Raw genomic sequence first — 25589 nt, forward strand, 5'->3', positions numbered from 1 at the left:
ACACACACACACACACACACACACACACACACAACAGGAAAACCCAGATAACATACATTCACTCACTAAAAAATAAGCTTTCAAATGCATTCTGAGCCATCAAGTCTTTTGGCTTTCAAAAGCATTCTGGAGAGCTAACTGCACTGTGCTCACAAAATGTGATTAGCATCTAAATGTGAATAGCAGGAAGGAATAAAGTGAGCCCAGTGGGGGCTGTGGCAAGCTCTCCTCCAAAGGATAGATGCCATTTAGAAATACGGGCCCAGTTTTTTCAAGGGAACTTAAAATCCAGATTTTTATGTAAAACCTCCCCATTTTTCAATGTTGGCAAATAAAAATAGTTAAATACTGCCTGGGCTAAACAAAATACAACTTTTTATAACCTCTGCTCTATTCAAGTCTCCAATTCAATCAAAATGATCTTTGTCCACCTCCCCTATCTCCCTAAATAAGTGTATTTCACATTTCAGGCACCTCTGCTTAGAGCATCTATCTCCATCTCCTTAAAAACTCAGCTGAGGTTTGCCTCAGTGGTGGCTGTCTTCTGACCTAAAATAGCACATATCTGTTGCTTTTGTTTGATAAATGACTGTTTTTCCCACCCCCAAAAGAGCTGCCCTATCTTGATGGTTAAAGGCAGGTGTTTTGCCTTTATAGAGCCACAATAGGGTGTTCCGAACCACTGAGGAGGGAGTTGTGGGGCGGGAAAAGCCACAAACAATGTCCTCTATCAATAATTGCAGATGCTATGTTTTCACGTTCAACCCCACCCCCACCGCCAAGGGCACTGTTATTTTGTTCCAGGAGCTTTGTGGGTGAACAATCCCTTTTAAATGATGCTGTTAAACTGTGTGTACCCTCTAACCCAGCCATTTGAATTTCCATAGCATTTCTCTACATATCTCAACTTCTCCCATCTCTACACCATAGTTCTTTCTCTCCACCTTATAAAAGCCAGCTCCTGAAGTCTCTCACCTCTTCCAGCAGGAGTCTTCCCCCTTCTGAATGCCCATAGCACACTCTCACACTCTCCCTATATAGCTCTCTTAGGCCCATGTTACATGGTTTCTTGTGTTATAATCTGTCAGTATTCTCTCCAGACTGCGAGCTCCTTGAATTTGAGATACATGCCTTGCACATTTGTATATCCCCACAATACGTAGCCTGTAGCCTCATGTAGCAAGCACTTGATACTTGTTAAAAAAAAAAAAAAAACGGAGTTCAGGGCTGGCTTATGAGATCTCGCTGTCTATGAGTATAGAATTAAACCTTACCTCACTGAGTGCAGTCAGGTTCTGTTTATCTCAGTGCAAACAACTCTTAACATTTCAAGACAGGCAAATATGCTGAAAAGACAGAGTAAAAAAATCATGACACCATTTGGCTGCACACCCCCTCTTCAATGCAACCTCCCACCACTTTATATAGTACCTGGACGTGCTTGACAAATCACATCTTAGAATTTGTATTTGTTAGTTTCTTGCTTTCGGTAAATGTAACCTGATGTAAGTGAATGTGTCTAAATCTGTGCTATCCTTTGGTGAGGGCACTTTTTTCAGGGGTAAGGATAGGAACAAAATGTGTTAGGAGGAAGTAATGAAAGGGAAGCTTTCCCTGATATTCAAAAATTATAATATGATAATATCTACTATTTATTGGTCATTTAATATGGACAGGGCAGTTCATTATTCCATTCCATCCTCTTTATAGAGCCTATGAAATAAGTAGGGTTATGATTCCTATTTTCTAGAAGAGGAAATGAGGCACAGAGAAGATAAGCAACTTGCCCAACAGTCACATAGCTAGCAAGCCGTGGAGCTAGGATTGAACACAGGTCTCTCCTTCTTCAATCCCAAGCTTTATCTACCAGGAGTACAGGGCTTGTTCCTAGATGCTAGGTAATCGTTTGTTTGTTTGTTTTTCAGTTCTTTTGTCCCGGGCTTGGGAGTAGAGGATGAGGAAGAAGAAAACCTAACCTAGAAAATTAAGAGCTCACAGCGAGAGGCAGAAAAATGATTTTCCTTCTTCCCTTCTAAGTTCTTCTGGCTGAGCTAATAATCCAATTCACATAAGACAGATTAACAGGAGATAATGACCAAATCTATCATAAATAGGTGTTCCCTAATAATATGGGACCCCAGGACGAATTAGGCAGTTGAAGCTGATATGCCATTCTGAACTAAGATGAGGCAGACAGGAGTCTGGAATTTCAAACGGAAAGGGGGCGATTCACAGGTGGATGAGAAAGAGCAAACGTGTGGTAAACAAATTCTTCTTTGGCCACCCAGAAACAATGGGACACAGAGGGGGGGAACCTAACAGACTACCTAGGTTGCTAGGTTCCTCACTGCCACATTTACTTTCCATTATGATGCTAAGGGACTAGCTCTCTTTAAGCAGGATTATCTATCTGAATTCCTTAGGCAGATAAAGGAGAGAGTCAGAGGTTCTTTCTGCATCTTTCAGGTTCTTAATAACCAGTTTAAAATAATCAATATCCCAAAAAGTATATTCTGGGTTGGTAAACTCTTCTTCTCACAGACTCAGTGCAAGAGCAGTTGGAAAAAAAAAAAAAGTGTGCAAGCTCAGAAACAGACAGGCAAGGCCTAGCTTTGGCCACGGAATGGTTAACTCAAGTTAGAGGGGGGGGAAAAAAATCTTTGGAAAACTGGCCTGTCCAGGGGCTTACTTTAGTCCCTGGCAGGCTGACAGTGGAAGGCTTGAAGCTGGTGGATGGAATGAGGAGCACAAGAATGTTCAGTAGCCATGGACCTTTGGCTGGCCACAAACTGACCATGCTGCTCAGAGGGACTGAGAAGAAAGCCCTAGGAGAGGAAAGGAAATCATGATCATCACAGCTGCTAGGAGGTGCTAACAGTTTCCGGTTTTCTGCCTGGTTCAACATTTCTTGGTTGACATGGCATCTCTTCTCAGTAGGAACAGAGCTCAATTTTCCCTACAGAGAGCCAGCTTACCTGTCTTCAAATGCAAACACTGCTAGGCTCTAAGCTCTGGGGGTAGTAGGAGAGAACAGAAACATTACTTTTAATTTGTTGCATTTTCATCTCCTTGCTGTTGTCTTACTTTTGGGTCTGGCCCCTTTGGGGACTAATTTCTTCTGCCTAAGTTGGTAGCATTGCCTTGGCAGTCTAAGAAAAAAGGACACTTTTTGCCTCCAGGTAGATGTCTGGACATCCCTTAGATGCAGCGGCTTTGTTGGAGCATCATTGTTAAGGCGTAGGGAAAGGAAAACTCTTTTTTTTTTTTTCCTCTAAAGGTATAGAGTGCCTAAATATGTTAGGGAGAGCCATTGTTGATCAAGGAAACAAGACTGTCCCTAGAGAGTAGGCAAGGAGGGAATAGGGAGGCACCTTCATTCCACTCTGTAAAATCACTCTGCCCTTTTCTCCTAACCTGAGCTGGCTTAAATCAAAATGGCCCCGCTTGTCCTAAGAGGGCTTCTTTGAGCTCCAGCTAAGCAGTAACAACAGCTAAGATGGGAGCTTACCTCTCTCCCCACTCCTACCTCACCTCCAGATTGGGGGTGAAGAGAGAGGTAGAGAAAAGGGAAAGAAAGTCTCAGAAAAGGCCTGCCATCAGCCAAGAAAGACCCGCAGCTGTGAGCAGTCATCTGCAGTCATCTGCTGTCAGGAGATGACTGGAGCTTGCTGCCCCCTCCTCTGCTGGCTTCAAGCCAGCATTACAAATAGGATGGAGGGTTAGTTTGTAGGTGGGCCATGATGAAGGCAGCTGCCTTATACTCCCTTTTGTGGACATCCCCACTGCAGCTTTAGAAACAGTTTTCACCTCCTTTTCCCCATGCAGCTATTGCTTGTTTTGGGTAGCTACGCTCATCTTAACGCTTTAACGGGCAGAGTAGATCCATAGTCAGGAGTGTGGACTTTGGACGCCAGCCCTGCCTCTTACTCCTGCATGAACTTGGATAAGCCATGTAGCCTCTTTTAGCCTCATCATCTTCATCTGTAAAACAAGGAGATAAGCATAATGCCTAGCTCATATGTCCTCAGAAGAGACTGAATTGGGTTAATGCAGATACAGGGCCAGGTCACATGATAAATATTCAATAAAGCTGAGGTGCTATTTTTATTGTCCTTGAAGCATCTCTTCAAAATCTATGCATGGCATTGAAGGCATGATTAAAACTATAAAAGCTGGTCCGGTCCAGGTGTGTTTCTGTGTTTCCTATGATTGCTATAAATACACAAATGAGCTAGCACCACAAAGCCTCAAAAGATCCTGGATCCCTATAGATAATGGCGACCACGGATAGTAGGAGAGTTCATTATTCATTTGTTGGGTTCCTTTAACAAACATTTACTTTGAGGCTACCATGTGCAAGTACTGCATATATCTGTATATTCTCAGCCTCCTGAAAACTGTCATTTTCCAAATCTTTTTCTTTACCCTTTCTGCCCGATCTCACTCCCATTAAATGTGACACTAAAAGTTGGCTCTTCCAGCCATTGATCCCATGGCCTTGGCCTGGGCAACTCAAGCAGCTCCGCTCACTTGCATCTCAATTGCTTTCTGTAGTCTGGCCCAGCTGCACTTTTGGTTTCCCCACCCCACCCCCCACCATCACACAGGAGCTGACTGTTTCTTCTCTGTTTCAAAGCATAATGCTAAACTGCTGTCCATTTGCTTGCTTCCCCCATTGTTATCGTGGGCTTTCTGAGCAGCTGGTCAGTCCTCTGGCCTGCTGCTGAACCGTGAGGCATGCACTGTGGCCAGGATGGAGGTTAGCTTGTAAGTGGGTCATGCTGGGGCAGCTGCCTATACCCCCTTTTGTGGACTTCCCCACTACAGAGCAGGAGTGCATCCCAGCTGTACGAGGACTGCTCTTGGGGACCTGGCTCTGCCAAGAGAAACTTGGGCCATGTGGTTCACAGGACAGAGAGGTCCTCTTACTTCAATACGATTGGCTTTTTTTGTTTCATTATTGAGTATTTGCCAAAAGACACAAGCCTCCCACCACAACTGCCTTCCACATGGGTATGTCCTCAGATAGTTTTGGAATTGGACAGCTTGGCCTCCAGTTTGTGTCCTATATGGCCACAGAAGATAAAGTCATTTCCAAATGACAAGCAAAAGGTTCTGAGCTCCTATTTGCTCCAACTAGCAGACTCTTTCCTTTTTTTCCTTTTCTTTTTTCTTTCCTCTCAAATGCTCTTTTTTAATCGACTTTTACTTTTTTTAGAGCAGTGTTAGGTTGACAAAATTGAGAGGAAAGGCTGGAGGATGGGTGAAAAAGGTGAAGGGGAATAAGAAGTACAAATTTCCAGTTATAAAATAAATAAGCCACAGGGATGTAGTGTATGTACAACACAGGGAATATAGTCAATAATATTATAATAACTTTGCACAGTGATCAATGGTTAATAGACTTATCATGGTAATCATATTGCAAGGCATAGAAATGTCCAGTCACTATGCTATACACTTGAAACTAATATAGTATTGTATGCCAACTATACTTTAATTTAAAAAAATATTTTTAATTAAGAGGACAGTACAGAGATTTCCCACATGCCCCCTGTGTAGCTGCGTTTGTTAGAACTGAGGAACCTACATTGATATATCGTAATCACCCAAAGTCCATAATTTACCTTAGGGCTCACTCTGGGGGTACATTCTATGGATTTGGAGAGATAGATGTATAATGACATGTATCCATCATTATAGTACTATACAGAGTATTTCCATTGCCCTAAAAATCCTGTGTACTCTGACTATTCACCGCTCCCCTCTCCCCGAAACCCTGGCAACCACTGATCTTTTTATTGTTTCCATAGTTTTCCAGAATGTCATATAATTGGAGTCACACAGTATGTAGCCTTCTCACATTGGCTTTTTTCACTTAGTCATATGTATTTAAAGTCCCTCACCCCCCCACCCCCGCTCCCAATGTCTTTTCATGGCTTCATAGCTCATTTCTCTTTCATGCTGAATAATATTCCATTGCCTGGATGTACCACAATTTATCCATTCACCTACTGAATGGCATCTTGTTTTTTCCAAGCTTTGGCAATTATGAATAAAGCTGCTACAAACATCCATTTGCATGTGCAGGTCTTTGTATGGACGTAAGTTTTCAACTTCTTTGGGTAAATACCAAGATCTAATCCAATCAGCACAGTTGCTGGATCATATGTTAAGAGTATGTTTAGTTTACCTGTTAGCATGGCTAGTATCAATAAGACAAGTAATAACAAGTGTTGGAGAGCATGTGAAGAAAAAGGAACTATGGATAACAGTAAAGAGTTTCCTCAAAAAATTAAGAATAAGATTACCATATGACCCAGCAATCCCTCTTCTGGGTATCTACCCAAAATATTTGAAAACATTTATTCACAAAGATATGTGTACCCCTATGTTCAGTGCAGCAATATTCACAGTGGCCAAGACATGGATGTCCTTCGATAGATGATTGGAGAAAGAAGATGTGGTATATATATACAATGGAATACTACTCAGCAATAAGAAAAGATGAAATACTGCCATTTCTGATGATAGTATTGAGAATGGATGGATCTTGAGAATATTATGCTAAAGAGAATGTCAGATGGAAAAAGTCAAGAACTACATGATGTCGCTCATACATGGGATATAAATCTAAAAGCAACAAATGAACAAGACAAACAAAAACTTACAGACATAGCAAGTTTAGTGGTTACCAGAGGGAAAAGGGGGTATGGGAGAGGTAGAAAAAGTAACGGGGGTCAAATATACGGTGACGGAACGTTTGACTTTAGTTGATGAACACACAATGCAATATACAGATGAAGTATTATAGTATTGTACACCTGAAACCTATAACCAATGTCACTTCAGTAAATTTAATAAAATTTAAAAAGAATAATGTTTAGTTTTGTAAGAAACCGCCAAACTGCCTTGCAAAGTGGCTGTACCATTTTGCATTCTCACCAGCAATAAATGAGAATCCCTGTTGCTCCATATCCTCACCAGCATTTGGTGGTGCGAGTGTTCTGGATTTTTGACATTCTGATATGTGTGTAGTGGTATCTCATGGTTTTTTAATTTTAATTTCCTTGATGACATATGATGTAGAGCATCTTTCCATGTGCTTATTTACCATCTGTATATCTTTGGTAACGTATCTGTTAAGGTCTTTGGCTCATTTTTTAATTGGGTTGTTCTCTTATTGTTGAGTTTTAAGAGTTCTTTGTATATTTTGGATAATGATTGTTGTTCATTAGTTGTGCCTTTTGCAAATACTTTCTCCCAGTCTGTGGCTTATCTTCTCATTTTCTTGATTAATGCTCTTTTAAAATTATATACTCCACCTTTTGCTTTGATAACATGTATATGTAATACAAAATCCAAAAGGTGCAAAGAGTATACCTTGAAAAGTAAGTCTTTCCCAATCTTTGTCCCTTGGCCTCCCAGTTCTCTGCAGAGACAACACTGTAGTTTCCAGTTTCTCACCTGAATCTTTCCAAAGATGGTCTATGCAAACATACACATAAACATGTACATTTATGTTATTTTTGTTTTTAGGTAACCAGCAGCATACTACATATATTCTCCTGCACCATTTTTCTCACCTAAACATGTTTCTTGGAGATGACACCATATCGGTCCAGGTGGAGCTGCCACATATTTTAAAATGATGACGCAGTATTCTATAGTATGATGTTATTTTTTTTTTAGCCCCCTATTGGTGGACATTTAGAATATGTTACTAACAATGCTGCAAAAAAAAAAAAATCCTAATAACATACATCAGTTCCCACATGGGCATATATATCCATAGAATAAATTCCTAGAAGTAGGAATGCTTTGGTCAAAGGATTTGAGTTTTATATATTTATAAAGTATTGTTTATTTCAGTACTCACGGAAAGAATGAACAACCTGAAATGTTGCCTCTGCTGTAAGGCCTCTGTGGAGTTTATCACAGAAACCATCAAGTACCTTGCCTTTGAAGTATTTGTCTTTCATCTTCATCTACTGCAAATTTGTTCCTTCTTTCCTCTAAATGTATTGAGCACATACTGCATGCCAGGCATGTTGGTAGGCTTTGGAGATAAAACCACAAACAAGACTGACATGGTCACTACCCTCATGGTATTTATAGTTCGGGGAAGTCAGGGTAGTGGGGGGAGTACACGTGAAAGGAACAATTATACACCAAATCAGTACAAAATTTGTCACATTCCATGAAAGAGAAGTACAGGGTGACCAAAATGTTTACAAGGCTCCTGACTTTGGGGATCTGAGAAGACTTCCTGGAGGAAGTGATGTCTGTTTTGATTAATAAGAGACTAAGCTAGGCAGAAGAAATGGCAGGTTTGAAAGCTTAGAGGCAGGAAGGAGTGTGCAGTAGGGCCAACAGCATGGATTATAGGATGGAGAAAGGGCCTACAAGGTCATTTAATTCCAATTGCCTCACTTGACATTTGAAGAAACTAAGGTTCAAAAAACCAAATGAATTGGTCAAGGTTATATAGATGGTGGCAAAGCCAGGTCCTGGCTCCTCTGATTTTTTTCAGATGATGATATGCTGCAAAATGCAGCATGTGCATCCCAGGAGCCATAGATCAGAACTAGACATCTGAGATAATTGCCTGGGTTAGTGTGGAGGGAGTTTAAGTTCAGGTTCTTGTGACTAGCAGGGTGACATGTCTATCACTCTTTACTAGTTAAGATACAGTTTGGACAAATGGCAGTCTAGCATTCCAGTCTAGTGGATTGGTTCAGTATTCAGCATACTTGTCTCTTCTCCAGGTTTAGTTAATAAATAATAATGATATTAATAATAGTGGTTACTTATATAGTGCTTGCTATATATCAAATGTTATTCTAAGCACTTCATATGTATTTCATTTAATTTTGACAACAATCCTATAAGTAGGTATTATTATCCCATTTTACAGATGAGGAACTTGAAGATCAGAAAGGTCAAGGCAACTAGCTCAAGGTAACAGAGCTAGTGAGTGGCAAAGCAGGGACTCAGTCCACACAGTCTGGCTTTAGGGCCCATGTGCTTTCCCCAGATACTCTCAGTATCAGCAGCAAGCTAGTAGACTCAAGTCTGAGCCCTGAGCTGCCATGTGCTCAGGCACTGGTGGAGGGCCTATGCCAGTGATCCTCAACCTTGTGTACACATCAGAATCACCCAGGGAGCTTGCCAAAAAATGGTGATGTCCAGGCGTCACCCTAGGTCAGTTAAATTGCAATGTCGAGGGGCGGATCCCAGTAGTTGTTCTGAAAAGCTTCCCTGGTTAGCCTAATACAGCTAAGGGTTGAGGAACACTTACAGCCTTACCATTCCTTTTTCTTTTCGGGGTAAAGTCCTGACACCTCATTCACATATCTGTGGCTTATTCTGCTTGAAAGGAAGCAGCCATTTATTTGGGACAGACTCAACTTCACACTTAACATTCCTTCCTAACCTACGCCCTCTGGACATGACCAACACACTCCCATGCCTCTAACCTTTTTAAAGTGACCCTGTTTCCTTGTCTTAATTGATTGATCCCCTGCCCCGCCCCGCCCTGCCTGTTTAGACCAGTGCTTTGGCACAGTCTATCTGGTACGAGTTATCTCAGTATACTATCTGGGCTGGCAGACTTATGGAGGTAGGCACTGGGCCTTCCTCACTATCCTAGTTCTTCAGGGTCTAGCACTCTTCATTGCACATATTAGGCACTCAGTAAATGTCAAACCAAATTCTCCTTAATATCAGTGTCACTAGTAGGTTTTCCTAAATATAACTGTTTACCTGTGACCAGGCTCAAATAAGCCACATGGATGGTCGTGAAGTTAAAAAAAAAAAAAAAAAAAAAAAAAACAGGCCATATTTACTGAGTGTTAGGTGTCAGGCATTACACCAAGTACTTTACATGTTCCAGTTCATTTAATCTTCATAAAAGCCTCATGAAATGGGTAGTATTATCTTATTAGCACTGTTTTATAGATGATAAAATAGAGTCAGTGAAAGGATAAATCTCCCACATCACAGCACATGAGACAAAGCATCGACTTGAATCTGGGTCTGTTTGATGCAGGATGAAGCTCTAGCCCCACTAAGATATACTGTCTCCTAATGCCCGTGACTGAGAATGCTGTCTTAGTCCTTGACAAGTTACCCACACATCATCACTGAATGTGGCTGACACAGCATGTACACTGAATGTATTGTTTATGCTAACACTGGAGCTCATGGTATGCTAGGAATAAATGCCTCTACAAGTGTCATACTAAACCGATATTCAGAACACAAAGGCAAGCATGTATTGCTGGTTGCCTCTTGCTATGGACTGAATAATTGTGAGCCCCCTAAATTAATATGTGGAAGCCCTAGTCCTCGGTGTGATATTATTTGGAGGTGGGGCCTTCGGTAGGTGATTAGGTCATGAGGGTGGATCCCTCATGAATGGGATCAGTGCCATTATAAGAAGAGACAGAGAGATGATCTCTCATTCCACCATGGGAGAACACAGCAAGAAGGTGGCTGTCTGCAAACCAGGAAGTAGGTTCTCACCAGACACCGAATCTGCTGGCAACTTGATCTCAGCCTTGGGCTTTTCAGCCTCCAGAACTGTAAGAACTGTTGTTTAAGGCACCCAGTCTATGGTATTCTGTTATAGCAGCTCAAACTGGTCTAAACAGGTATGGGGGGGCGGGAATCAATCAATTAAGACAAGGAAACAGGGGCACTTTAAAAAGGTTAAGGGCATGGGAGTGTGTTGGTCATGTCCAGAGGGCATAGGTTGGGAAGGAATGTTAAGTATGAAGTTGAGTCTGTCCCAAATAAATGGCTGCTTCCTTTCAAGCAGAATAAGCCACAGATATGTGAATGAGTTGTCATGACTTTACTGTATATTAATAGTCATTCTAAGCCCCTAGAACAGGAAGAGCCCTGTGGCAGCCATTCTCTGCCATCATGTTGGCCTGGAGCATGGCATCCAGAGTCTAGACTTGAGACTCTGGCTACTTTCACTAGAACATGTATTTCCTGGTAACTAAATTACCTCATCCCACTTTCTATTTCTTGCCAGGCTCAGAGCCCCTACCTTCCCCACTGTGGAGGAGTAGATGTCCATTTCTCAGGAGCCATGGACTGCTTCCAGCAGATAGTGAAGGCCCGAGGGGTGCTGGGACTCTGGAATGGATTGGCAGCCAACTTACTGAAGGTGAGAGGAGTGGTCAGTCTCTACTGCTTCTGTCTCTTCTAGTTCTAACCTGTTCCTTTGCCACTCCCCCTATAGTTTGCATGGAAACATCCCCTCTAGCACTGATGGTAGCACAAGGCCCACTAGTACAGGCTGGCTGTCAGCCACGAAGAGGGGGGACCCTGTGCAGTGTTGGGATATCTGATACTCCACCCCAGAGGAACTGAGCATTTAGTGTAGAGGTTCCTACTATGGGGGCTCTTAGACTCCTAAGGAGAACCTAAACCCCTATCCTAAAATTGTATGCAGAAATTCATATGTGTGTGCACATATGCTTCTCTCTGGTGAGAGGATCATAGCTTTCATCACATTCTCAAAACAATTCCATGACAATAAAAAAGAAAAGGTTAAGAACTCTGGATTAACCTTGCACAAGTTGACACATACATGGTTCCAATCAAGACAAGCATACATGGACGGGAAATATCAGATTGTCTATGTGCATATTAACCCAGACCCGTGTTTCTCTTAGGCCCTTCAACCGTTCTGCCATTCTTCATCCCCCACACATCATCATCCTTGATTCCAAAAAGAATTATCATGTTGTCTTGTCCACAGCCTTTAACTCGGTTTGCCCTGATTCAAGTTGATTGCAGATGTATTGATTTTTCTTTTAAGATTTTAACATGATTTTCATTTTCTTTCTAAACAGATAGTTCCATATTTTGGAGTTATGTTCGGCACCTTTGAGTTCTGCAAGAGAATCTGTCTATACCAAAATGGCTACATTGTGTCTCCTCTGAGCTATAAACTGACCCCAGGAGTGGATCAGAGTTTGAAACCCCAGGAATTACGGGAATTAAAGAAATTCTTCAAAACTGGAAAATTAGAGTCTAGAAAACCAACTCTTTAAAACCAAATGGAACTAGAAGTGCACTGACTGAAGACATATTGCAATCACAGATAAATGTAGCCTCATAATTGCACATGAATGGAGAAATGATAACAGTCAGCCATATGCCACCTCTAAGCTCCAAACTGATATCCCTGGGAACAACTTTGTCACTTGGTTTCCTACCATGACATTCCACCGATTTTATAACAGTAATGATATGTGCCATTTATCCAACACCAAAGAAAGGGCACTGCCATGACATCTCACAGTAACGTGTAGTTGAAGTGGCTGACCAGAGACCATGTCGTGTGCTCAGTCACAGGGTCACAGCTTACACTAACCCACATCAGCCTAGTTTTGCTCAATCTGACCTAAGACTTCTCAATGTAATCATTGTGGAACTCATAGTCTTTGCTGACTTATGAGTGCACACACCACAGTGTAAATTATGCCTTATCAGAAGCTAAATGGAAATGTTTTGACATTTAAAAGTTATCACTATCATAGTAGAACCACCTTTTATTTAATTTTGAAGCATCCCAGGCTTAGAATCTTGTGTTACAAGAAGGCAGTTTTTACCATGACTGCATAATTATGCCCCAAAGGACCTTCTTCCAATTGAAGCCATGTATACTTTAAGTGGCCTAAATTCTCTGCCTTTTTAACTTGCTTTGCAAGCCTACCCTGAAAATAAATTATTTAGTCAACTTAAGTTATTCTCACAAGATGTCCCAGTTGCCTAGAAAGGATCAAATAGAACATTTGACACACATACCAAAAAAAAAAAAAAAATGTAACTAACAACTACTTCGAACTAATAATCATCTCTACTAAATTTTTTAAAAAATCAAATTTTGGATCGTTCCACCTTGGGGATTCTATGTCAAGTTTATATAACTGAATGCCTATCTATGCATTAAAAAAACGATGTCTAACATTAAGATGATAATTTATACACACACATAGGCTTTCAGTATGTTGGAAGTATTTTTCCCTATTAAATTTATTTTCCAAAGAAAAATGACTTGTTGGTCATTTATTATTAATCTGAGTTATAATATATATGGTTAAATATATACTGGCCAAAATCTTTAAACTCTCCTATTGAAATATACCAAAATAACTCATTTTTCCAACTGCTATAGCAGATTATGTTTTATGCAGACTAACAGTTAATATGCACATGAAAATTTCATCTGTAGCCCAATCTGTTAGAATTTGGAGGATGGCAAACTCTTTACCCAGGGTGAATAGCTCATTTGTTATTCTTTATTATCCTTGAAATAAACAACTTTTTTAAAGTTCTGGAAGCTGCAAAAAAATTTTAAACTTTTTTACTAAGTCTAAAATCCTAACCTCAGGTTACTTACATCCTATCATTATATCTTCTGTGTATTCTTCCACAGGTATTATGAGATAGATAACTAAGTTCTTGCTACTGCCACACCCAGGAATATTTTCTGAGCTGCAGTTTTTTTTAAATTTTTTTTAATAAAGTAAGTAGAGAAAAGCATATGCCTCATTTTTCTAATTTCAAAACAACTCTTTAAAACTCTAGTTCTAGTCTACAGCCATGCCACTCTGAACAAGCCCAATCCCGTCTGATCTCAGAAGCTAAGCAGGGTCGGGCCTGGTTAGTACTTGGATGGGAGACCACCTAGGAAGATCAGGTACTATAGGTGTAAAAAATCAAAAATTAGGGATTGTAAACTGACAAGGCCCTTGCAATCTGTGAGGTCAACCAAGGGTTGCCTTGCCTAAAAAAAAAATTAAAAAATAATAATAATAAAACTAGTTCTGTTCCTAAAATGAACTTCCAGCTACTTGCATTATTCTCAGAGGTATGAAAAGAGTATTCTGCTTTATGGCTGGCAGTGTGCACCAAACTGGACTAAGTACTTTAGGAGGATTATAAAGTGTGATGCAATTTTGACCTAGGAGTAACTTACAGTCTTAAGGAACAAAACTTACCTGCATACATGAAATAACTATGATTACAAAGCAAATATGAGTAAAGGCATAATAATCTGGTAACAACAGTTTACAGCAGGGGTCCCCAACCCCAAGAACGTGGACCAGTAATGGGTCTGTGGCCTGTTAGGAACAGGGCCGCACAACAGGAGGTGAGTGTCAGGCAAGCAAGCAAAGCTTCTACTGTGTTTGCAGCTGCTCCCCAGCACTAGCCTCAGCTCCACCTCCGATCATCAGGCATTAGATTCTCATAGGAACACTGGTCCCTGGTGCCAAAAGGATTGGGGACCACTGGTTTACAAGATTGCTAAAGGGCTCTATGTATACTGGATCAATGATTAACAGGATCATCGGATGAGAGGGGCCAATAATGAGCAGGTTTTGGAGGTGATGAGTTTGGAACTAAGTTTTGAAGGAAGTGAGAGGATATTAGTTGGTAAAGAATAAGCTGGAGGGCATTGCAGGTTGAAGGCAGGTCCTACGCAGTGTCACAGAGACGGAAGCAAGGAAAAGGTGTTTGGGATATAGAGTAAGAAGACTGGCTTCACGCATTTATTCAACTGCTGGGCACTCTACTACATAAGTCATATAAGGTCCTTGCCCACATGGCACTTACATTCTAGTGAAAGCAGCAGTCAATAAAGAAATGAATCAACAAGTTAGGTAATTATAGACTAATATTATCAGGAAAATAAACAGGGTGCTTTATTAGAGAAATATGTGGGGATGAGGGAAATATTTTAAATCAGGGAGCCAGGGAAAGCTATTTTAAGAGGTGACATTTGAGATGAGACCTAGAGGGTGAAATAGAGCCAATCATGGAAAGAACTAGGAAGAGCATTCCTGGCCAAGAAAACAGAAGGTGCCAAAGTGGTGTTGGTAGTGGGAAAAGACTTAGTAAACAGAAAAGGGGTGAGTATAGCCAAAGGGCGGTGAGTGAGAGAGTATATGAAATGAGGTTGGATAGAGGGCCAGATCATATGTGGCTATCTGGGTGATAGTAAGAAGTTAGATTTTACTCTAAATGCAGTGGGGAGTCATTGAAAGCTTTTATACAGAGAAACACACAATCAAAATGATTTTCATTTTTAAAATTTTAAAATTTACCTCTGGCTGCTGTGTGGATAATAGATTGGAGAGAAGCAAGGCTGTGAGTAGGAGGATCAGTTAAGAGACTATTACAAAGTCCAAGTAAGACATGATAGCTTGGACTAGAATGATAGTCGAAAAGATGGAAAGAAGTGAATGGGTTCAAGACATATTTCGGAGTTGGATTCAGCAGGATTTGCTGAGTGATTGAACGCCTGGAATAAAAGGAAGGAATCGAAATGGCACCTAGGTTTTTGGCTTTCAATTTAATTAACAAGATAGGTAATGTTGACTTTTGCTAATATGGGTAAGGTTGGTAAGGGCCAGAGTTTTGGCGAGGAAGGAATTAAAAGGTCTCTTTTGGGGAGGGGGGAGGTTGATGGGGTAAAAGGGCTCAAACACATGGTGACAGAAAGAAATCTAACTGGGGGGTGAACACGCAATGCAATATAAATATGATTTACTGTTGAACTGTACACTTGAAACTTATTGGATTTCATTAACCAATGTCACCATAATAGAAACAAATGTCTATCTGTCGTTTCTTTTGGACATATTAAATTCAAAATGCCCCAGAAGACATCCAAGTAGATGTCTGGAACATAGGCTGTCTGTGTAATTGTCCAAACCAGTTGTGGTAGACAGAATAATGACCTCCCGAAGGGTGTTCACATCCTAATCCCTAGGACCTATGAACATTTACCTTACGTTGCAAAAGAGACTTTGCAAATGTAATTAAGGTGAAGGATATTGAGATGGAGAGATTATCCTGGTTTACCTAGGCAGGCTCATCTAATCACATGAGTCCTTAAAAGTGGAAGAGGGAGGTAGAAGAGTTGGTCAGAGAGACTCAGGACAGAACAAGAAGCAGAAGAAGTGGGGCATGAGAAGAGTATGACTCACTGTTGCTGGCTTTGAAGAAAAAACTGCCCAGGAGCCAAGAAATGAGGATGGCCTCTAGAAGCTGAGAATAACCCTGAGTTGACTGCCGGTAAGGAAATGGGGACTTCAGGCTTACAACCACAAGAAACTGAACTCAGCCAACAACCTGAATGAGCCAAGAAATAGGCTTTTCCTGACAGACTCCAGAAAGGGTTGCAGTCCAGTCAGATTTTAGTCCAGTGAAACTTACATCAGACTTCTGATCTCCATAACTGTAAGATAATAAATCTGTGTTGCTTAAGCCACTGAGTTCGCAGTAATTTGTTGTAACAGCGATAGAAAACTAATGGATCAGAACAGTATTAATAATAATGTCAGGATAATAAGCATAAACCAGAACTGTCCTGGGTAAACTGGGACAAGTCTGGAGTTCAGTAGAACGTGGTGGCTGGAGACAGAAATTTGGGCATTTAAAGCAATAGACTGAATAAGACCGCCAAAGTAGTGGATGGGAAGAAACTCCTAGGGCAGGGGGAAGCAACAAAAATGACATTGAGGAGACAGTGGCTAAAGAAAGGCCTCAATATGTGGAAGAACTAGAACTTTTACCCTGCTGTTGGGGATGTAAAATGGTACAATCATTTTATAGTCTGGCAATTCCTCAAATGGCTCTACATGGAGATCCCATATGACCCAGCAATTCCACTCCTAGGTATATACACCAGATAAATGAAAACATATGTCCACATCAAAATTTGTACAGGCATGTTTATAGCAGCATCATTCATAATAGGCAAAAAGTGGAAATGACCCAAATGTGATATATCCATATGATGGAACTACTTAGCAATTGAAAGGAATTGACTACTGATACACAAAAAAGCATGGATGAAATCTAAAAAATATATATGTATATCAAGTGAAAGAAGCCGCAACACCCTCCCCCAAAAAGGTACATGCTTTATGATTCCATTTATATGAAATTCTAGGAAATACAAACTAATCTACAGTGACGGAAAGCAGATCAGTGATTGCTTGGAGAGAGAGGGAGGGATTACAATGGGGAGCAAGAAAATTTAGGGTGGTGATTGATACATTCGCTATCTTAACTGTGATAATTTTATAGGCATATACATATGTAAAAAAAAACTTACCAATTCTATCCTTTAAATATGTACAAATTTATTGTGTGATAATTATACCTCAATTTTAAACAGTTACCTCAGGGCTGGAATCTATCAAATGCTTTCTAAGCCTGCTGCAGAGAGGCCAGAAATGAAAGAGAAAAGGGGCTTTAAATGCTAAGCAAGAAGGAATCACTGGTTTCTTGAGCAAGATTGTTCCAGAAACTGAAGTGAGAGACTAGAGACTTGAGCAAGATTGGCCTACAAACAATGAGCCTTGTTTTCTCCTCAGTAATTACACTGCAAACACAAGTGTGATGTGATGGTCTTCCATTTCACAAATGCAAGCCAGGTCTGAAAACTTAGGGTGCTTGATCTGGGCACCTCTTAGAGACTCTAATCGTGCTTATATGGCCTCTGATATGGTTACCAGATTATAGGTAAGGCCTTTACCAGGGACAGAGAACTGGTTTACCACTTAAGCAGGGGTGGAGCAATTGGTCATTAAAACTCAGAATTGGGCAACCTAAGTTGGTATTTTTCTTAGTATTAATAAAATCTAGCATGTATTAAATGCTTGCTACGTACCAGCTCTGTGCATATATTACCTATATTACCTATATGCACAGAGCTGGTACGTAGCAAGCATTTAACAAGCGTGTGTGTGTGTGTGTGTGTGTGTGTGTGTGTGTGTGTGTGTGATCTTCCTAAAGTACTTCAAGGTATAGGTACTACTGTCATTCCCATTTTATACCTGAAGACAATGAAGTTTGGAGAGGTTAAGGAACTTACCCAAGGCTTGACAGCAAGTGGCAGAGCCAAAATTTGAACTCAAGCAGTCTGGCTCCAGAGCCCACCCTGTTGACCACTGAGCTAAATTAATTCTCTCTTCTTATTTTGTCCCAGATTCCCAAACACGAATGCTCAAATCCAATTCAGTCTTACAGATACAAAAGCACAGAGCCAAAGAATCTCACAATTGGAGTGGAGCAGAACTCTTCCCAGCCAACACAGCAATCTCCTCTGCAGTGTCCCTGACAAGTGGCCATTCCACCACAACTCTTAAAATTTCCAGCAACAAGAAGTTAGCAAGCCATTCTACACTTAAGTAGCTAATATTTCAGAAAGTTATTTCTTGTTCAGCTGAAGTCTACCTTCATGAAACCTCTACCAGCTGGTATTGATTTCATATAGAACATCTCATTCTCTTCCACCTGACAGTCCTTCAATTATAGAGACAGTTAGGGTGTCCCTCCTCACCCAAAGCTCATTCCTAGTTAAATATCTCTAATGCAGCCATTTCCCATATGATGTGATTTACAGGCACTTCCTTTTCCTGACTGCCTTCTTTGAATGTTCCAGTTTGTTAATGTCCTCTTAAACATGGCATCCAGAAGTAAGCATAAAGCCCTACGGGTTGGCTAGCAGAGGTCCAAGTGGGACTGAAAGTCCCCCTGATCTGTTAATCATCATCCTCTTGGCCCAATTCAATACTCATGAACATTTTCTGGCATTGTCGACTCACAGTCAACTAAGACCCTTAGTTTTCACTTAACTATCGTTAAGTTCTAGCTCCTCATCCTTAAATGTCCTGCACTGAATAGAGAATTAGAATCTTTTATTGTGGTCCTTCCCATTGTGTAAGCCTGGGTTTATTCTGGCCTTAGCCATTCTGACTAAGTTCCTAGAGGTCTGATACATTTTGGTCTTCGTCCTTGAAAGCCTAGCCCTCCTTCTGTCATCTATATATATACTTTCAAAATCTGACATTTTAGTTTATTAGATCTCTCTCCCTTTTTAATTTCTCACTGGAATTTTGTCCAAATTGTACAGGTCTGAATCTTATCTTTGGAATATCTTGCCCTCTCGAGCTATCTTTCTGTTTTGGTGTTTGGTCAGATCATATTTATCGTTTTTCTGATCTTTTAACATCTGCCTCTCTTTCTGTGTCTCTCACTCACTCACACATGTGCATGCATATTTGTTGACCTATGTGACCATGCCTAGCACTCTTTTGTTTAACAGATCCAGATGGCATGGTCAGTTTCTCCAAGATTCTTGTCACTTTTACTTTGCCAACCATATCTTCCCTATTTATTGTCAGGATTAAGCCCACTTTAGCAATCTACCTCTCTGCTTCTTCAGTCTTCTGAGAACTATAGTTATCAGCAAGAGAATCAAGAATTTATCCAGTGTATAGCTTCCAGGAATGGAATGTAGGTTGTTTACTGTATACCTTTTAGTACCTTTAAAACTTTTGAACTTTGTGAATATATTACCTATTCATAAAATAAATAACATTTAAGCTAAAAAAAATTACAATACACTATTGTAATAGTGTATTGCCATTACAATAATGAACCTTCCAGTAAATACTTCATGGTTTATGTCTCCGATCACCATTTCTCGCCTATGTGATGGTTTTAAGAAGCAATATTCAGGGCTTTTATCTATCTAGTCAGTCTCTTGTATACTTCCACAACTACAAGCACTTTAATTTCTCCCTGTCATTTTCACTGAATGTTTTTCCCCCTTCAGCCAATCAATTACTGGTTATACCTTCTTGATATATTACTACTATTCTGCTCTCCTTTTATATAGTACCTCTCTGAATGGGTTTATCCTTTATTTTCTAGATGCCAGTCAGAAGTCCCATTCTACCAAGTTTGAACAATACCTATAAAACTGTGTTTTCCTGCTTATATTAACATTTTATATTCACTTTATTAACCATAGTCTGGGTATCGGTATGTAGGTAACTGAGACCGTTAAGTATCATTTCTGACACTCTTCCTTTTCTTGAGAATTACTGCCTTAGCTTTAGTTCCTTTCTTAATTATACTTGTAATTTACATAGCTTCCAGAAACACAGTAGTTACTAACACAGCCCCCACTCTGCCTCACTGGAGAAATTCATTTTTCATGAATTGACCAGCCATATATAATTATCAACATCATTATCATTAATATTAGTCTCTATTTTCCAGGGCTCTTGCTACTGGTTTCTTTTTTTTTTTTAATTTTTTTTTAACCTTTAGACATAAAAATATGACCCAAAAAAACAGTATAAAGAATTTCCATATATCTTTCACTCTTCTCCAAATGTTAACATCTTATATAACCACTGTAACTAAGAATAGTATTGGTAGAATACTATTAATGAATCCACAGATATTCAAATTTCATCAGTAGTACCACCAATGTCTTTTTTCTGGTCCAAGATCCAATACAGGATTCTATATTGTCATTAAGCTGTCATTCTCTTTAGTCTCCTTTAATCTGTGACGGTCTTCATTTTTCATGACCTTGACACTTTTGAGAACATCTGACTCCTTGAAGTATACCTGGTCATAGACAACTAGGAGAGCGCCAGCTGACAGTGGATTTGGAAAAATGCCAACTCATGGCATGAAGTTGCTTTTAAATGACCCATAATGTATTTCATCTTCAGTAAAACTACACTTAGGTACCCAAAGACTGAGAAGGGACAAATTCTATGTAATTATTTGATTATCTTTTTGTGGAAAGATGGAAATCTGACAGAACAATAAATGTAGAAGTACTTGAAACAATGAAATGGAACTGTAATGAAACACAATAAGGACATCATGCTCAAAGGGAGTAGCAGATGTGGCCAGTGAGAGGTAGAAAAAGGTTAGATAAGTGATAGCCAGGCATTTCGAAGAGTAATTAACATTTGAATAAAAATGCATTAATCAGAATGTCAAGGTTCAAATCAGAAAGGTTTTGAATGTTATTTTGAAATGTATTTTAAAAAACCACCTCTCTCTAAATAAAATGCTCTGTAGATTTTTGCTTTAGCTGTTAATTCTCTCCCTAGTAGTAGCAGAGGAGTGACTATCACTTCCAGAGAATATACTCAAACATTCTCTGAAACTGTACAATAAGGTCATTTCTATATCCAGCTGCATCACTGTTACAATCAGCTAATGAGAAAAGTAGCAAAGTTTCTTATGAACACAGGTCAAAGATATGCCCCAGGATCAACAAAGCTGGATTCAAACTCACTCTGCTTGAACACTTGTGGTGTGTGCTAGGGTTCTTGGAAAGACTAACAAATTGCAAAGTATACTTAGAAGGACTTGACAATCCTGGAATTGGGTCCTTTGATAGAAGGTGGAAGAGGGCAAGAAAGTGAGGGATATGCCCTCTATGTCTTCAACATACTAGGCACCTAGAGTGCAGCTGCAATTCCAAGTTTTCAACAGTTATCCTTTTTTATAAACACTGTTGTTACACTGTTGACTCCTGTTCTGAACCTAAGAGAGTGCATTCAAACAAACAAGTAGGTTTTTAAGCACATGTGTGGCAAATGCTTACCCAGTGCAGGGATTAAGGGGCTCATTAAGCACTCGTCCACTGACACAATGGCCGACAATCTAATTCTGATTCCTCTAAACGTTTCTGGAATTCAGGAACCTACTCAATCCAAGGACACTTTACCTGGAGTCCAGGCAGCCAAATGCCAACCTAGTTCACAGCCTCTTAACCTTACCTGTACGACCTCTATATTTTGAGCTTCCGACTAAAATAATCCTACCCCCAGCAGATGTGCAAACCGGAGTCTGGAGCACGTTGACAGTGTCCCAGCTCTGCTGTTCCCCCAATTTCCTCCAGCTTCTGGCCAAGCTTCAGGGCAGTGCCAGGTCTAGAGTGAGGCACTTGCCTTGGCACGAATTTTAAGTGGAAGCCGAATAACTTAGTAACTAATGATTTTTAATGCACTATTTCAAGAACTGAAAAGTAATGCAAAAATCAGGACACCCCACGCCCCATTCGACTCCCACACTTGCATAACTCTGCCTCATTCGTCTCACCCTAATCCCAGGCCTTGGGCTTCAATTAAACTTTACTATAAAACAGGCGACGGGCCAGCGGGCTGTAGTTTGCCTGTAAAAAACTTTTTAAATATTGCATAGAATATTATTTATCTTAATTACCAAGGGTTTTTTGTTGTTGTTTTCGTGCGGTTTTTTTTGTTTTGTTTTGTTTGCATCCCCTTAAATCCTGCGCCTCACCCTTGTCCCGGCCCTGCTCCAGAGGCTTTTGTCCACGCACATGGTGATCTCGGCGTCGCTCCGCGCTCGCAGGCTTCTCCTGGGGTTCAGTGTCGCGATGCTGGGTATTCCCTGGGGCCGCTCCTCCCTCCGGCCAGGTCAGGTGCTGCGGAGCAGGCGGGGAGTGCGGAGCGAGGCCTGGCCTCGACTCTGCGGCTCCTCCCCCATCACCTCCCCGCATCACCACCCCCCGCCAGCGCCGAGCCACTCAGCGGTCCCGCCGCCCCGCGCACCGCCGGGCCCGCCCCCGACGCCGGCCACCCGGGCGCCGGCTCCCCATATATAAATCGGCCATTTGCTTTGCTCCGCCCCAGAGCCTCCGAGTTCCAACCGGTTCCTAATCTAGTTCCGCAGTCGTCCGCCTTTTCTTCCTTTTCAACATGACAGATGCCGCTGTGTCCTTCGCCAAGGACTTCCTGGCAGGTGGAGTGGCTGCAGCCATCTCCAAGACGGCGGTAGCACCCATCGAGCGGGTCAAGCTGCTGCTGCAGGTACGTCCTGGGGTCAGAGAGCCTGACCACGAAGTGGGGGGAACGGGGGGAGTCGCGCAGAAATCGGGGCCCCAGCGATGGAAGTGGGCGAACTGTTTAAACAGGCCAGAAGAAGTGGCAGCGTGGGGGCCGGGGTGGTTGCAGAGGTGGACCAAAAGGCAAACTTAAGGAAGGTGCTTCAATGACCCGAAGTTCCGGATCTAGGAGGGGGTCGAGGGCGGAGGGAGGTGAAGAAGGCCGGGGCCTCGGCACCCTGGAGGCCGCAAACTCGGACGGGGCAGTCCGAGAATGACTATCTCCCTGGGCCTTGGGGTCAAGGGCAAAGCCTGAAAGCCAGCGCTTTCTCGAAAGAACACCTGGCCTTACCGAAGACCTCAAGGTCGCGGCAAGGAGATCACAGCCTTGGGGAGGCCACGCGGAAGGTCGAGCGGCCGCGCTCCAGCCCCGCCTGGCCGGAAGCTGGCCCCGGGAAGCGCGCGTGCCTGCTGCATCCGCCTCCGCGCAGCCGCCGGCGCGCCCCCGCGGCCTGCGTGCCTGCGCCGCGCGCTCGCCCGTTCCGGCTCTGTAGGGCGCGCCGGGACTGGCGGCGTGGGGGGGTGCAGTGGCCCGCAGGTAACCTCTAGGAGAAGAGTGGGGGCGGAGCGGGAGGGAAACAGCTCTGGAGAGCTGAGGCGTAGGCCCTGGTCACCAAAGTGACCGCGCCCTACGTGGGACTCGCCTTAATATCTCGGAACCTGGGACCGACCTTTCTCCCAGGTGTAAAGGTCATGGGTCCGTTTAAGGATACCCGCTCCCCAACCAAACGGGTGGAGGCTTAATGCCCCTACTGGTGCAGATCACCTCATCCACCTGTGAGCGTCTGAGTGTTAGGATGGTCGGGCCTACAATACAGAGGACTAGATGGAGGGAGGGAGCTAACCTTAAGCCACGTTGAGACGATATATTCCCTTCCCTTTTCCCTTCTCCATGGTTGTAACTCGTCTTTGTTGGCCTCCTTGTCTGTCAGGTGCAGCATGCCAGCAAGCAAATCACCGCAGATAAGCAGTACAAGGGCATTATAGACTGCGTGGTTCGTATCCCCAAGGAGCAGGGAGTACTATCCTTCTGGCGTGGTAACCTGGCCAATGTCATCAGATACTTCCCCACCCAGGCTCTCAACTTTGCCTTCAAAGATAAATACAAGCAGATCTTCCTAGGTGGTGTGGACAAGAGAACCCAGTTCTGGCGCTACTTTGCAGGCAATCTGGCATCAGGTGGTGCCGCTGGGGCCACCTCCTTGTGTTTTGTGTATCCTCTTGATTTTGCCCGTACCCGTCTAGCTGCTGATGTGGGCAAAGCTGGAGCTGAAAGGGAATTCAAAGGCCTCGGTGACTGCCTGGTTAAGATCTACAAATCTGATGGGATTAGGGGCCTGTACCAAGGCTTTAATGTGTCCGTGCAGGGTATTATCATTTACCGAGCTGCCTACTTCGGTATCTATGACACTGCAAAGGGTAAGTGCTATGTGCTTTGAACCTGTGTTCTTATGAGACACTTTAAAAGATAATTATGCCATCCTAAGTTTCCAAGAGCCAGAGGTTTTTTTTGTTTTTTTTTTTGTTTTTTTTTTTTGTAATCACTTAAGGCATCCAAGGTCATCCAGTACAATCCTTGTGTTACAGATAAGTTAGTTAGGGCGATGTGGGAAACAAGTAGGTAAAACTGCTTTCTGGTAAAGGTGTCTCTTTCCTATTCTCAGGAATGCTTCCAGACCCCAAGAATACTCACATCTTCATCAGCTGGATGATCGCACAATCCGTCACTGCGGTGGCTGGGTTAACTTCCTATCCATTTGACACTGTTCGTCGTCGCATGATGATGCAGTCAGGGCGCAAAGGAAGTAAGTTCTTGAGCAGAAGATGAAGACGTGGGCATGGGGCACAGGCATACACTAGGGATTCCTGACTTGAAAAATGGCAGTCTGTTCAGATCGTGGGATTGGGACTGCGTCTGCTGCACAGTTGCCTTTGAGTGGGTCCTTTGGATGCCTGTGAATGAGGGTGCTTAAATGGTATTAGAGGTTAAGTCCAATGGGTAGTCTACACATTGCTGTTCTATTGTCACAGCATTAATATTTCAGTATTGCCCACACTGACGTGTAAAATGTTGGCTTTTAAAAAACTGACATCATCTCTTAGAGGTGGGGCCCTGGTTTAGTCTCATAAATCTTAGGACTTTAATCAGCCTTTCCTGACCAACTCCATGTCACTATTCTTTGCAGCTGATATCATGTACACGGGCACGCTCGACTGCTGGAGGAAGATTGCTCGTGATGAAGGAAGCAAAGCTTTTTTCAAGGGTGCATGGTCCAACGTTCTCAGAGGCATGGGTGGTGCTTTTGTGCTTGTCTTGTATGATGAAATCAAGAAGTTCACATAAGTTATTTCCTAGTCTTTTTTCCCCGTGAACAGGCATGTTGTGTTATGTAACATATCTTTGAGCATTCTTGACAGACTGTTGGCTATTTATCAGTGGCAACTATTTACTGGTTGAAAATGGGAAGCAATAATATTCATCCGACCAGTTTTCTCCTAAAGCTATTTCCATGATGATCATGATAATGATGGGACTCAATTATATTTTTTATTTCAGTCACTCCTAATAATAAATTTGAAGAAATAAAAAGTATCTGAAATACAATTTTGTTTGTGTGGTTTATTTTCTTATAAAAATGTATTTTATAATTTAGTAAGTGCTACATTTGAGGAAGTGCTGCATGTTTAATAACTGCTACAGTATCTCCTGAGATCTGTAGAGCTTTCTTTAAAACCAATCTTCAGCCATCCACTTATCAAAGAATAGCTTGGTTGTGTGACTGATCAACATTCCCAGTACCTTAGCAAAATGAAACTCAGGCCCACT

General features: G+C 41.9%; 3 protein-coding genes and 1 pseudogene across 6 annotated transcripts in view; 3 read left to right on the plus strand and 1 right to left on the minus strand.

Annotated features, from left to right (window-relative positions):
- SLC25A43 (solute carrier family 25 member 43) overlaps positions 1-13077 on the plus strand; it is a 33162-nt gene extending 20085 nt beyond the window's left edge. The window contains exons 4-5 of the mRNA XM_011380193.2: positions 11045-11179; positions 11871-13077. Coding sequence (XP_011378495.1) covers positions 11045-11179; positions 11871-12071 — 336 coding nt within the window. The 3' untranslated portion in view covers positions 12072-13077. The remainder of the gene's footprint in view (positions 1-11044; positions 11180-11870) is intronic.
- LOC105305567 (A-kinase anchor protein 17B) overlaps positions 1-22341 on the minus strand; it is a 147346-nt gene extending 125005 nt beyond the window's left edge. For 3 of the 4 annotated variants that reach the window (XM_011380224.2, XM_023523293.1, XM_023523294.1), the window contains exons 1-2: positions 22159-22341; positions 1275-1346 (exon numbers count right to left, since the gene is read on the minus strand). The gene's annotated coding sequence lies outside the window, so the exon portion shown is untranslated. The remainder of the gene's footprint in view (positions 1-1274; positions 1347-22158) is intronic. The other variant, XM_023523298.1, reaches the window with a different exon arrangement.
- LOC111731658 lies at positions 13617-13735 on the plus strand (annotated as a pseudogene).
- A 126-nt stretch (positions 22342-22467) lies between the features above and the next one.
- Positions 22468-25367, plus strand: SLC25A5 (solute carrier family 25 member 5). Its single transcript, XM_011380195.1, has 4 exons — positions 22468-22688; positions 23695-24181; positions 24427-24567; positions 24949-25367. Exons 1-4 carry the CDS (start codon positions 22578-22580, stop codon positions 25104-25106), a joined length of 897 nt encoding a protein of 298 aa, XP_011378497.1. The 5' UTR covers positions 22468-22577; the 3' UTR covers positions 25107-25367.
- Positions 25368-25589: the final 222 nt, after the last annotated feature.

This window comes from Pteropus vampyrus, unplaced genomic scaffold, assembly GCF_000151845.1.
Source record: "Pteropus vampyrus isolate Shadow unplaced genomic scaffold, Pvam_2.0 Scaffold390, whole genome shotgun sequence".
NCBI classification, from domain to species: Eukaryota; Metazoa; Chordata; class Mammalia; order Chiroptera; family Pteropodidae; genus Pteropus; species Pteropus vampyrus.

What these genes read in the sequence shown, in the direction of transcription:
- SLC25A5 (XM_011380195.1), top strand. Translation starts at nt 22,578, where the DNA reads ATGACAGATGCCGCTGTGTCCTTCGCCAAGGACTTCCTGGCAGGTGGA. An exon ending in GGGTCAAGCTGCTGCTGCAG is followed by an intron (nt 22,689 to 23,694) that starts GTACGTCCTGGG and finishes CTTGTCTGTCAG; the next exon opens with GTGCAGCATGCCAGCAAGCA. An exon ending in GCAGTCAGGGCGCAAAGGAA is followed by an intron (nt 24,568 to 24,948) that starts GTAAGTTCTTGA and finishes TATTCTTTGCAG; the next exon opens with CTGATATCATGTACACGGGC.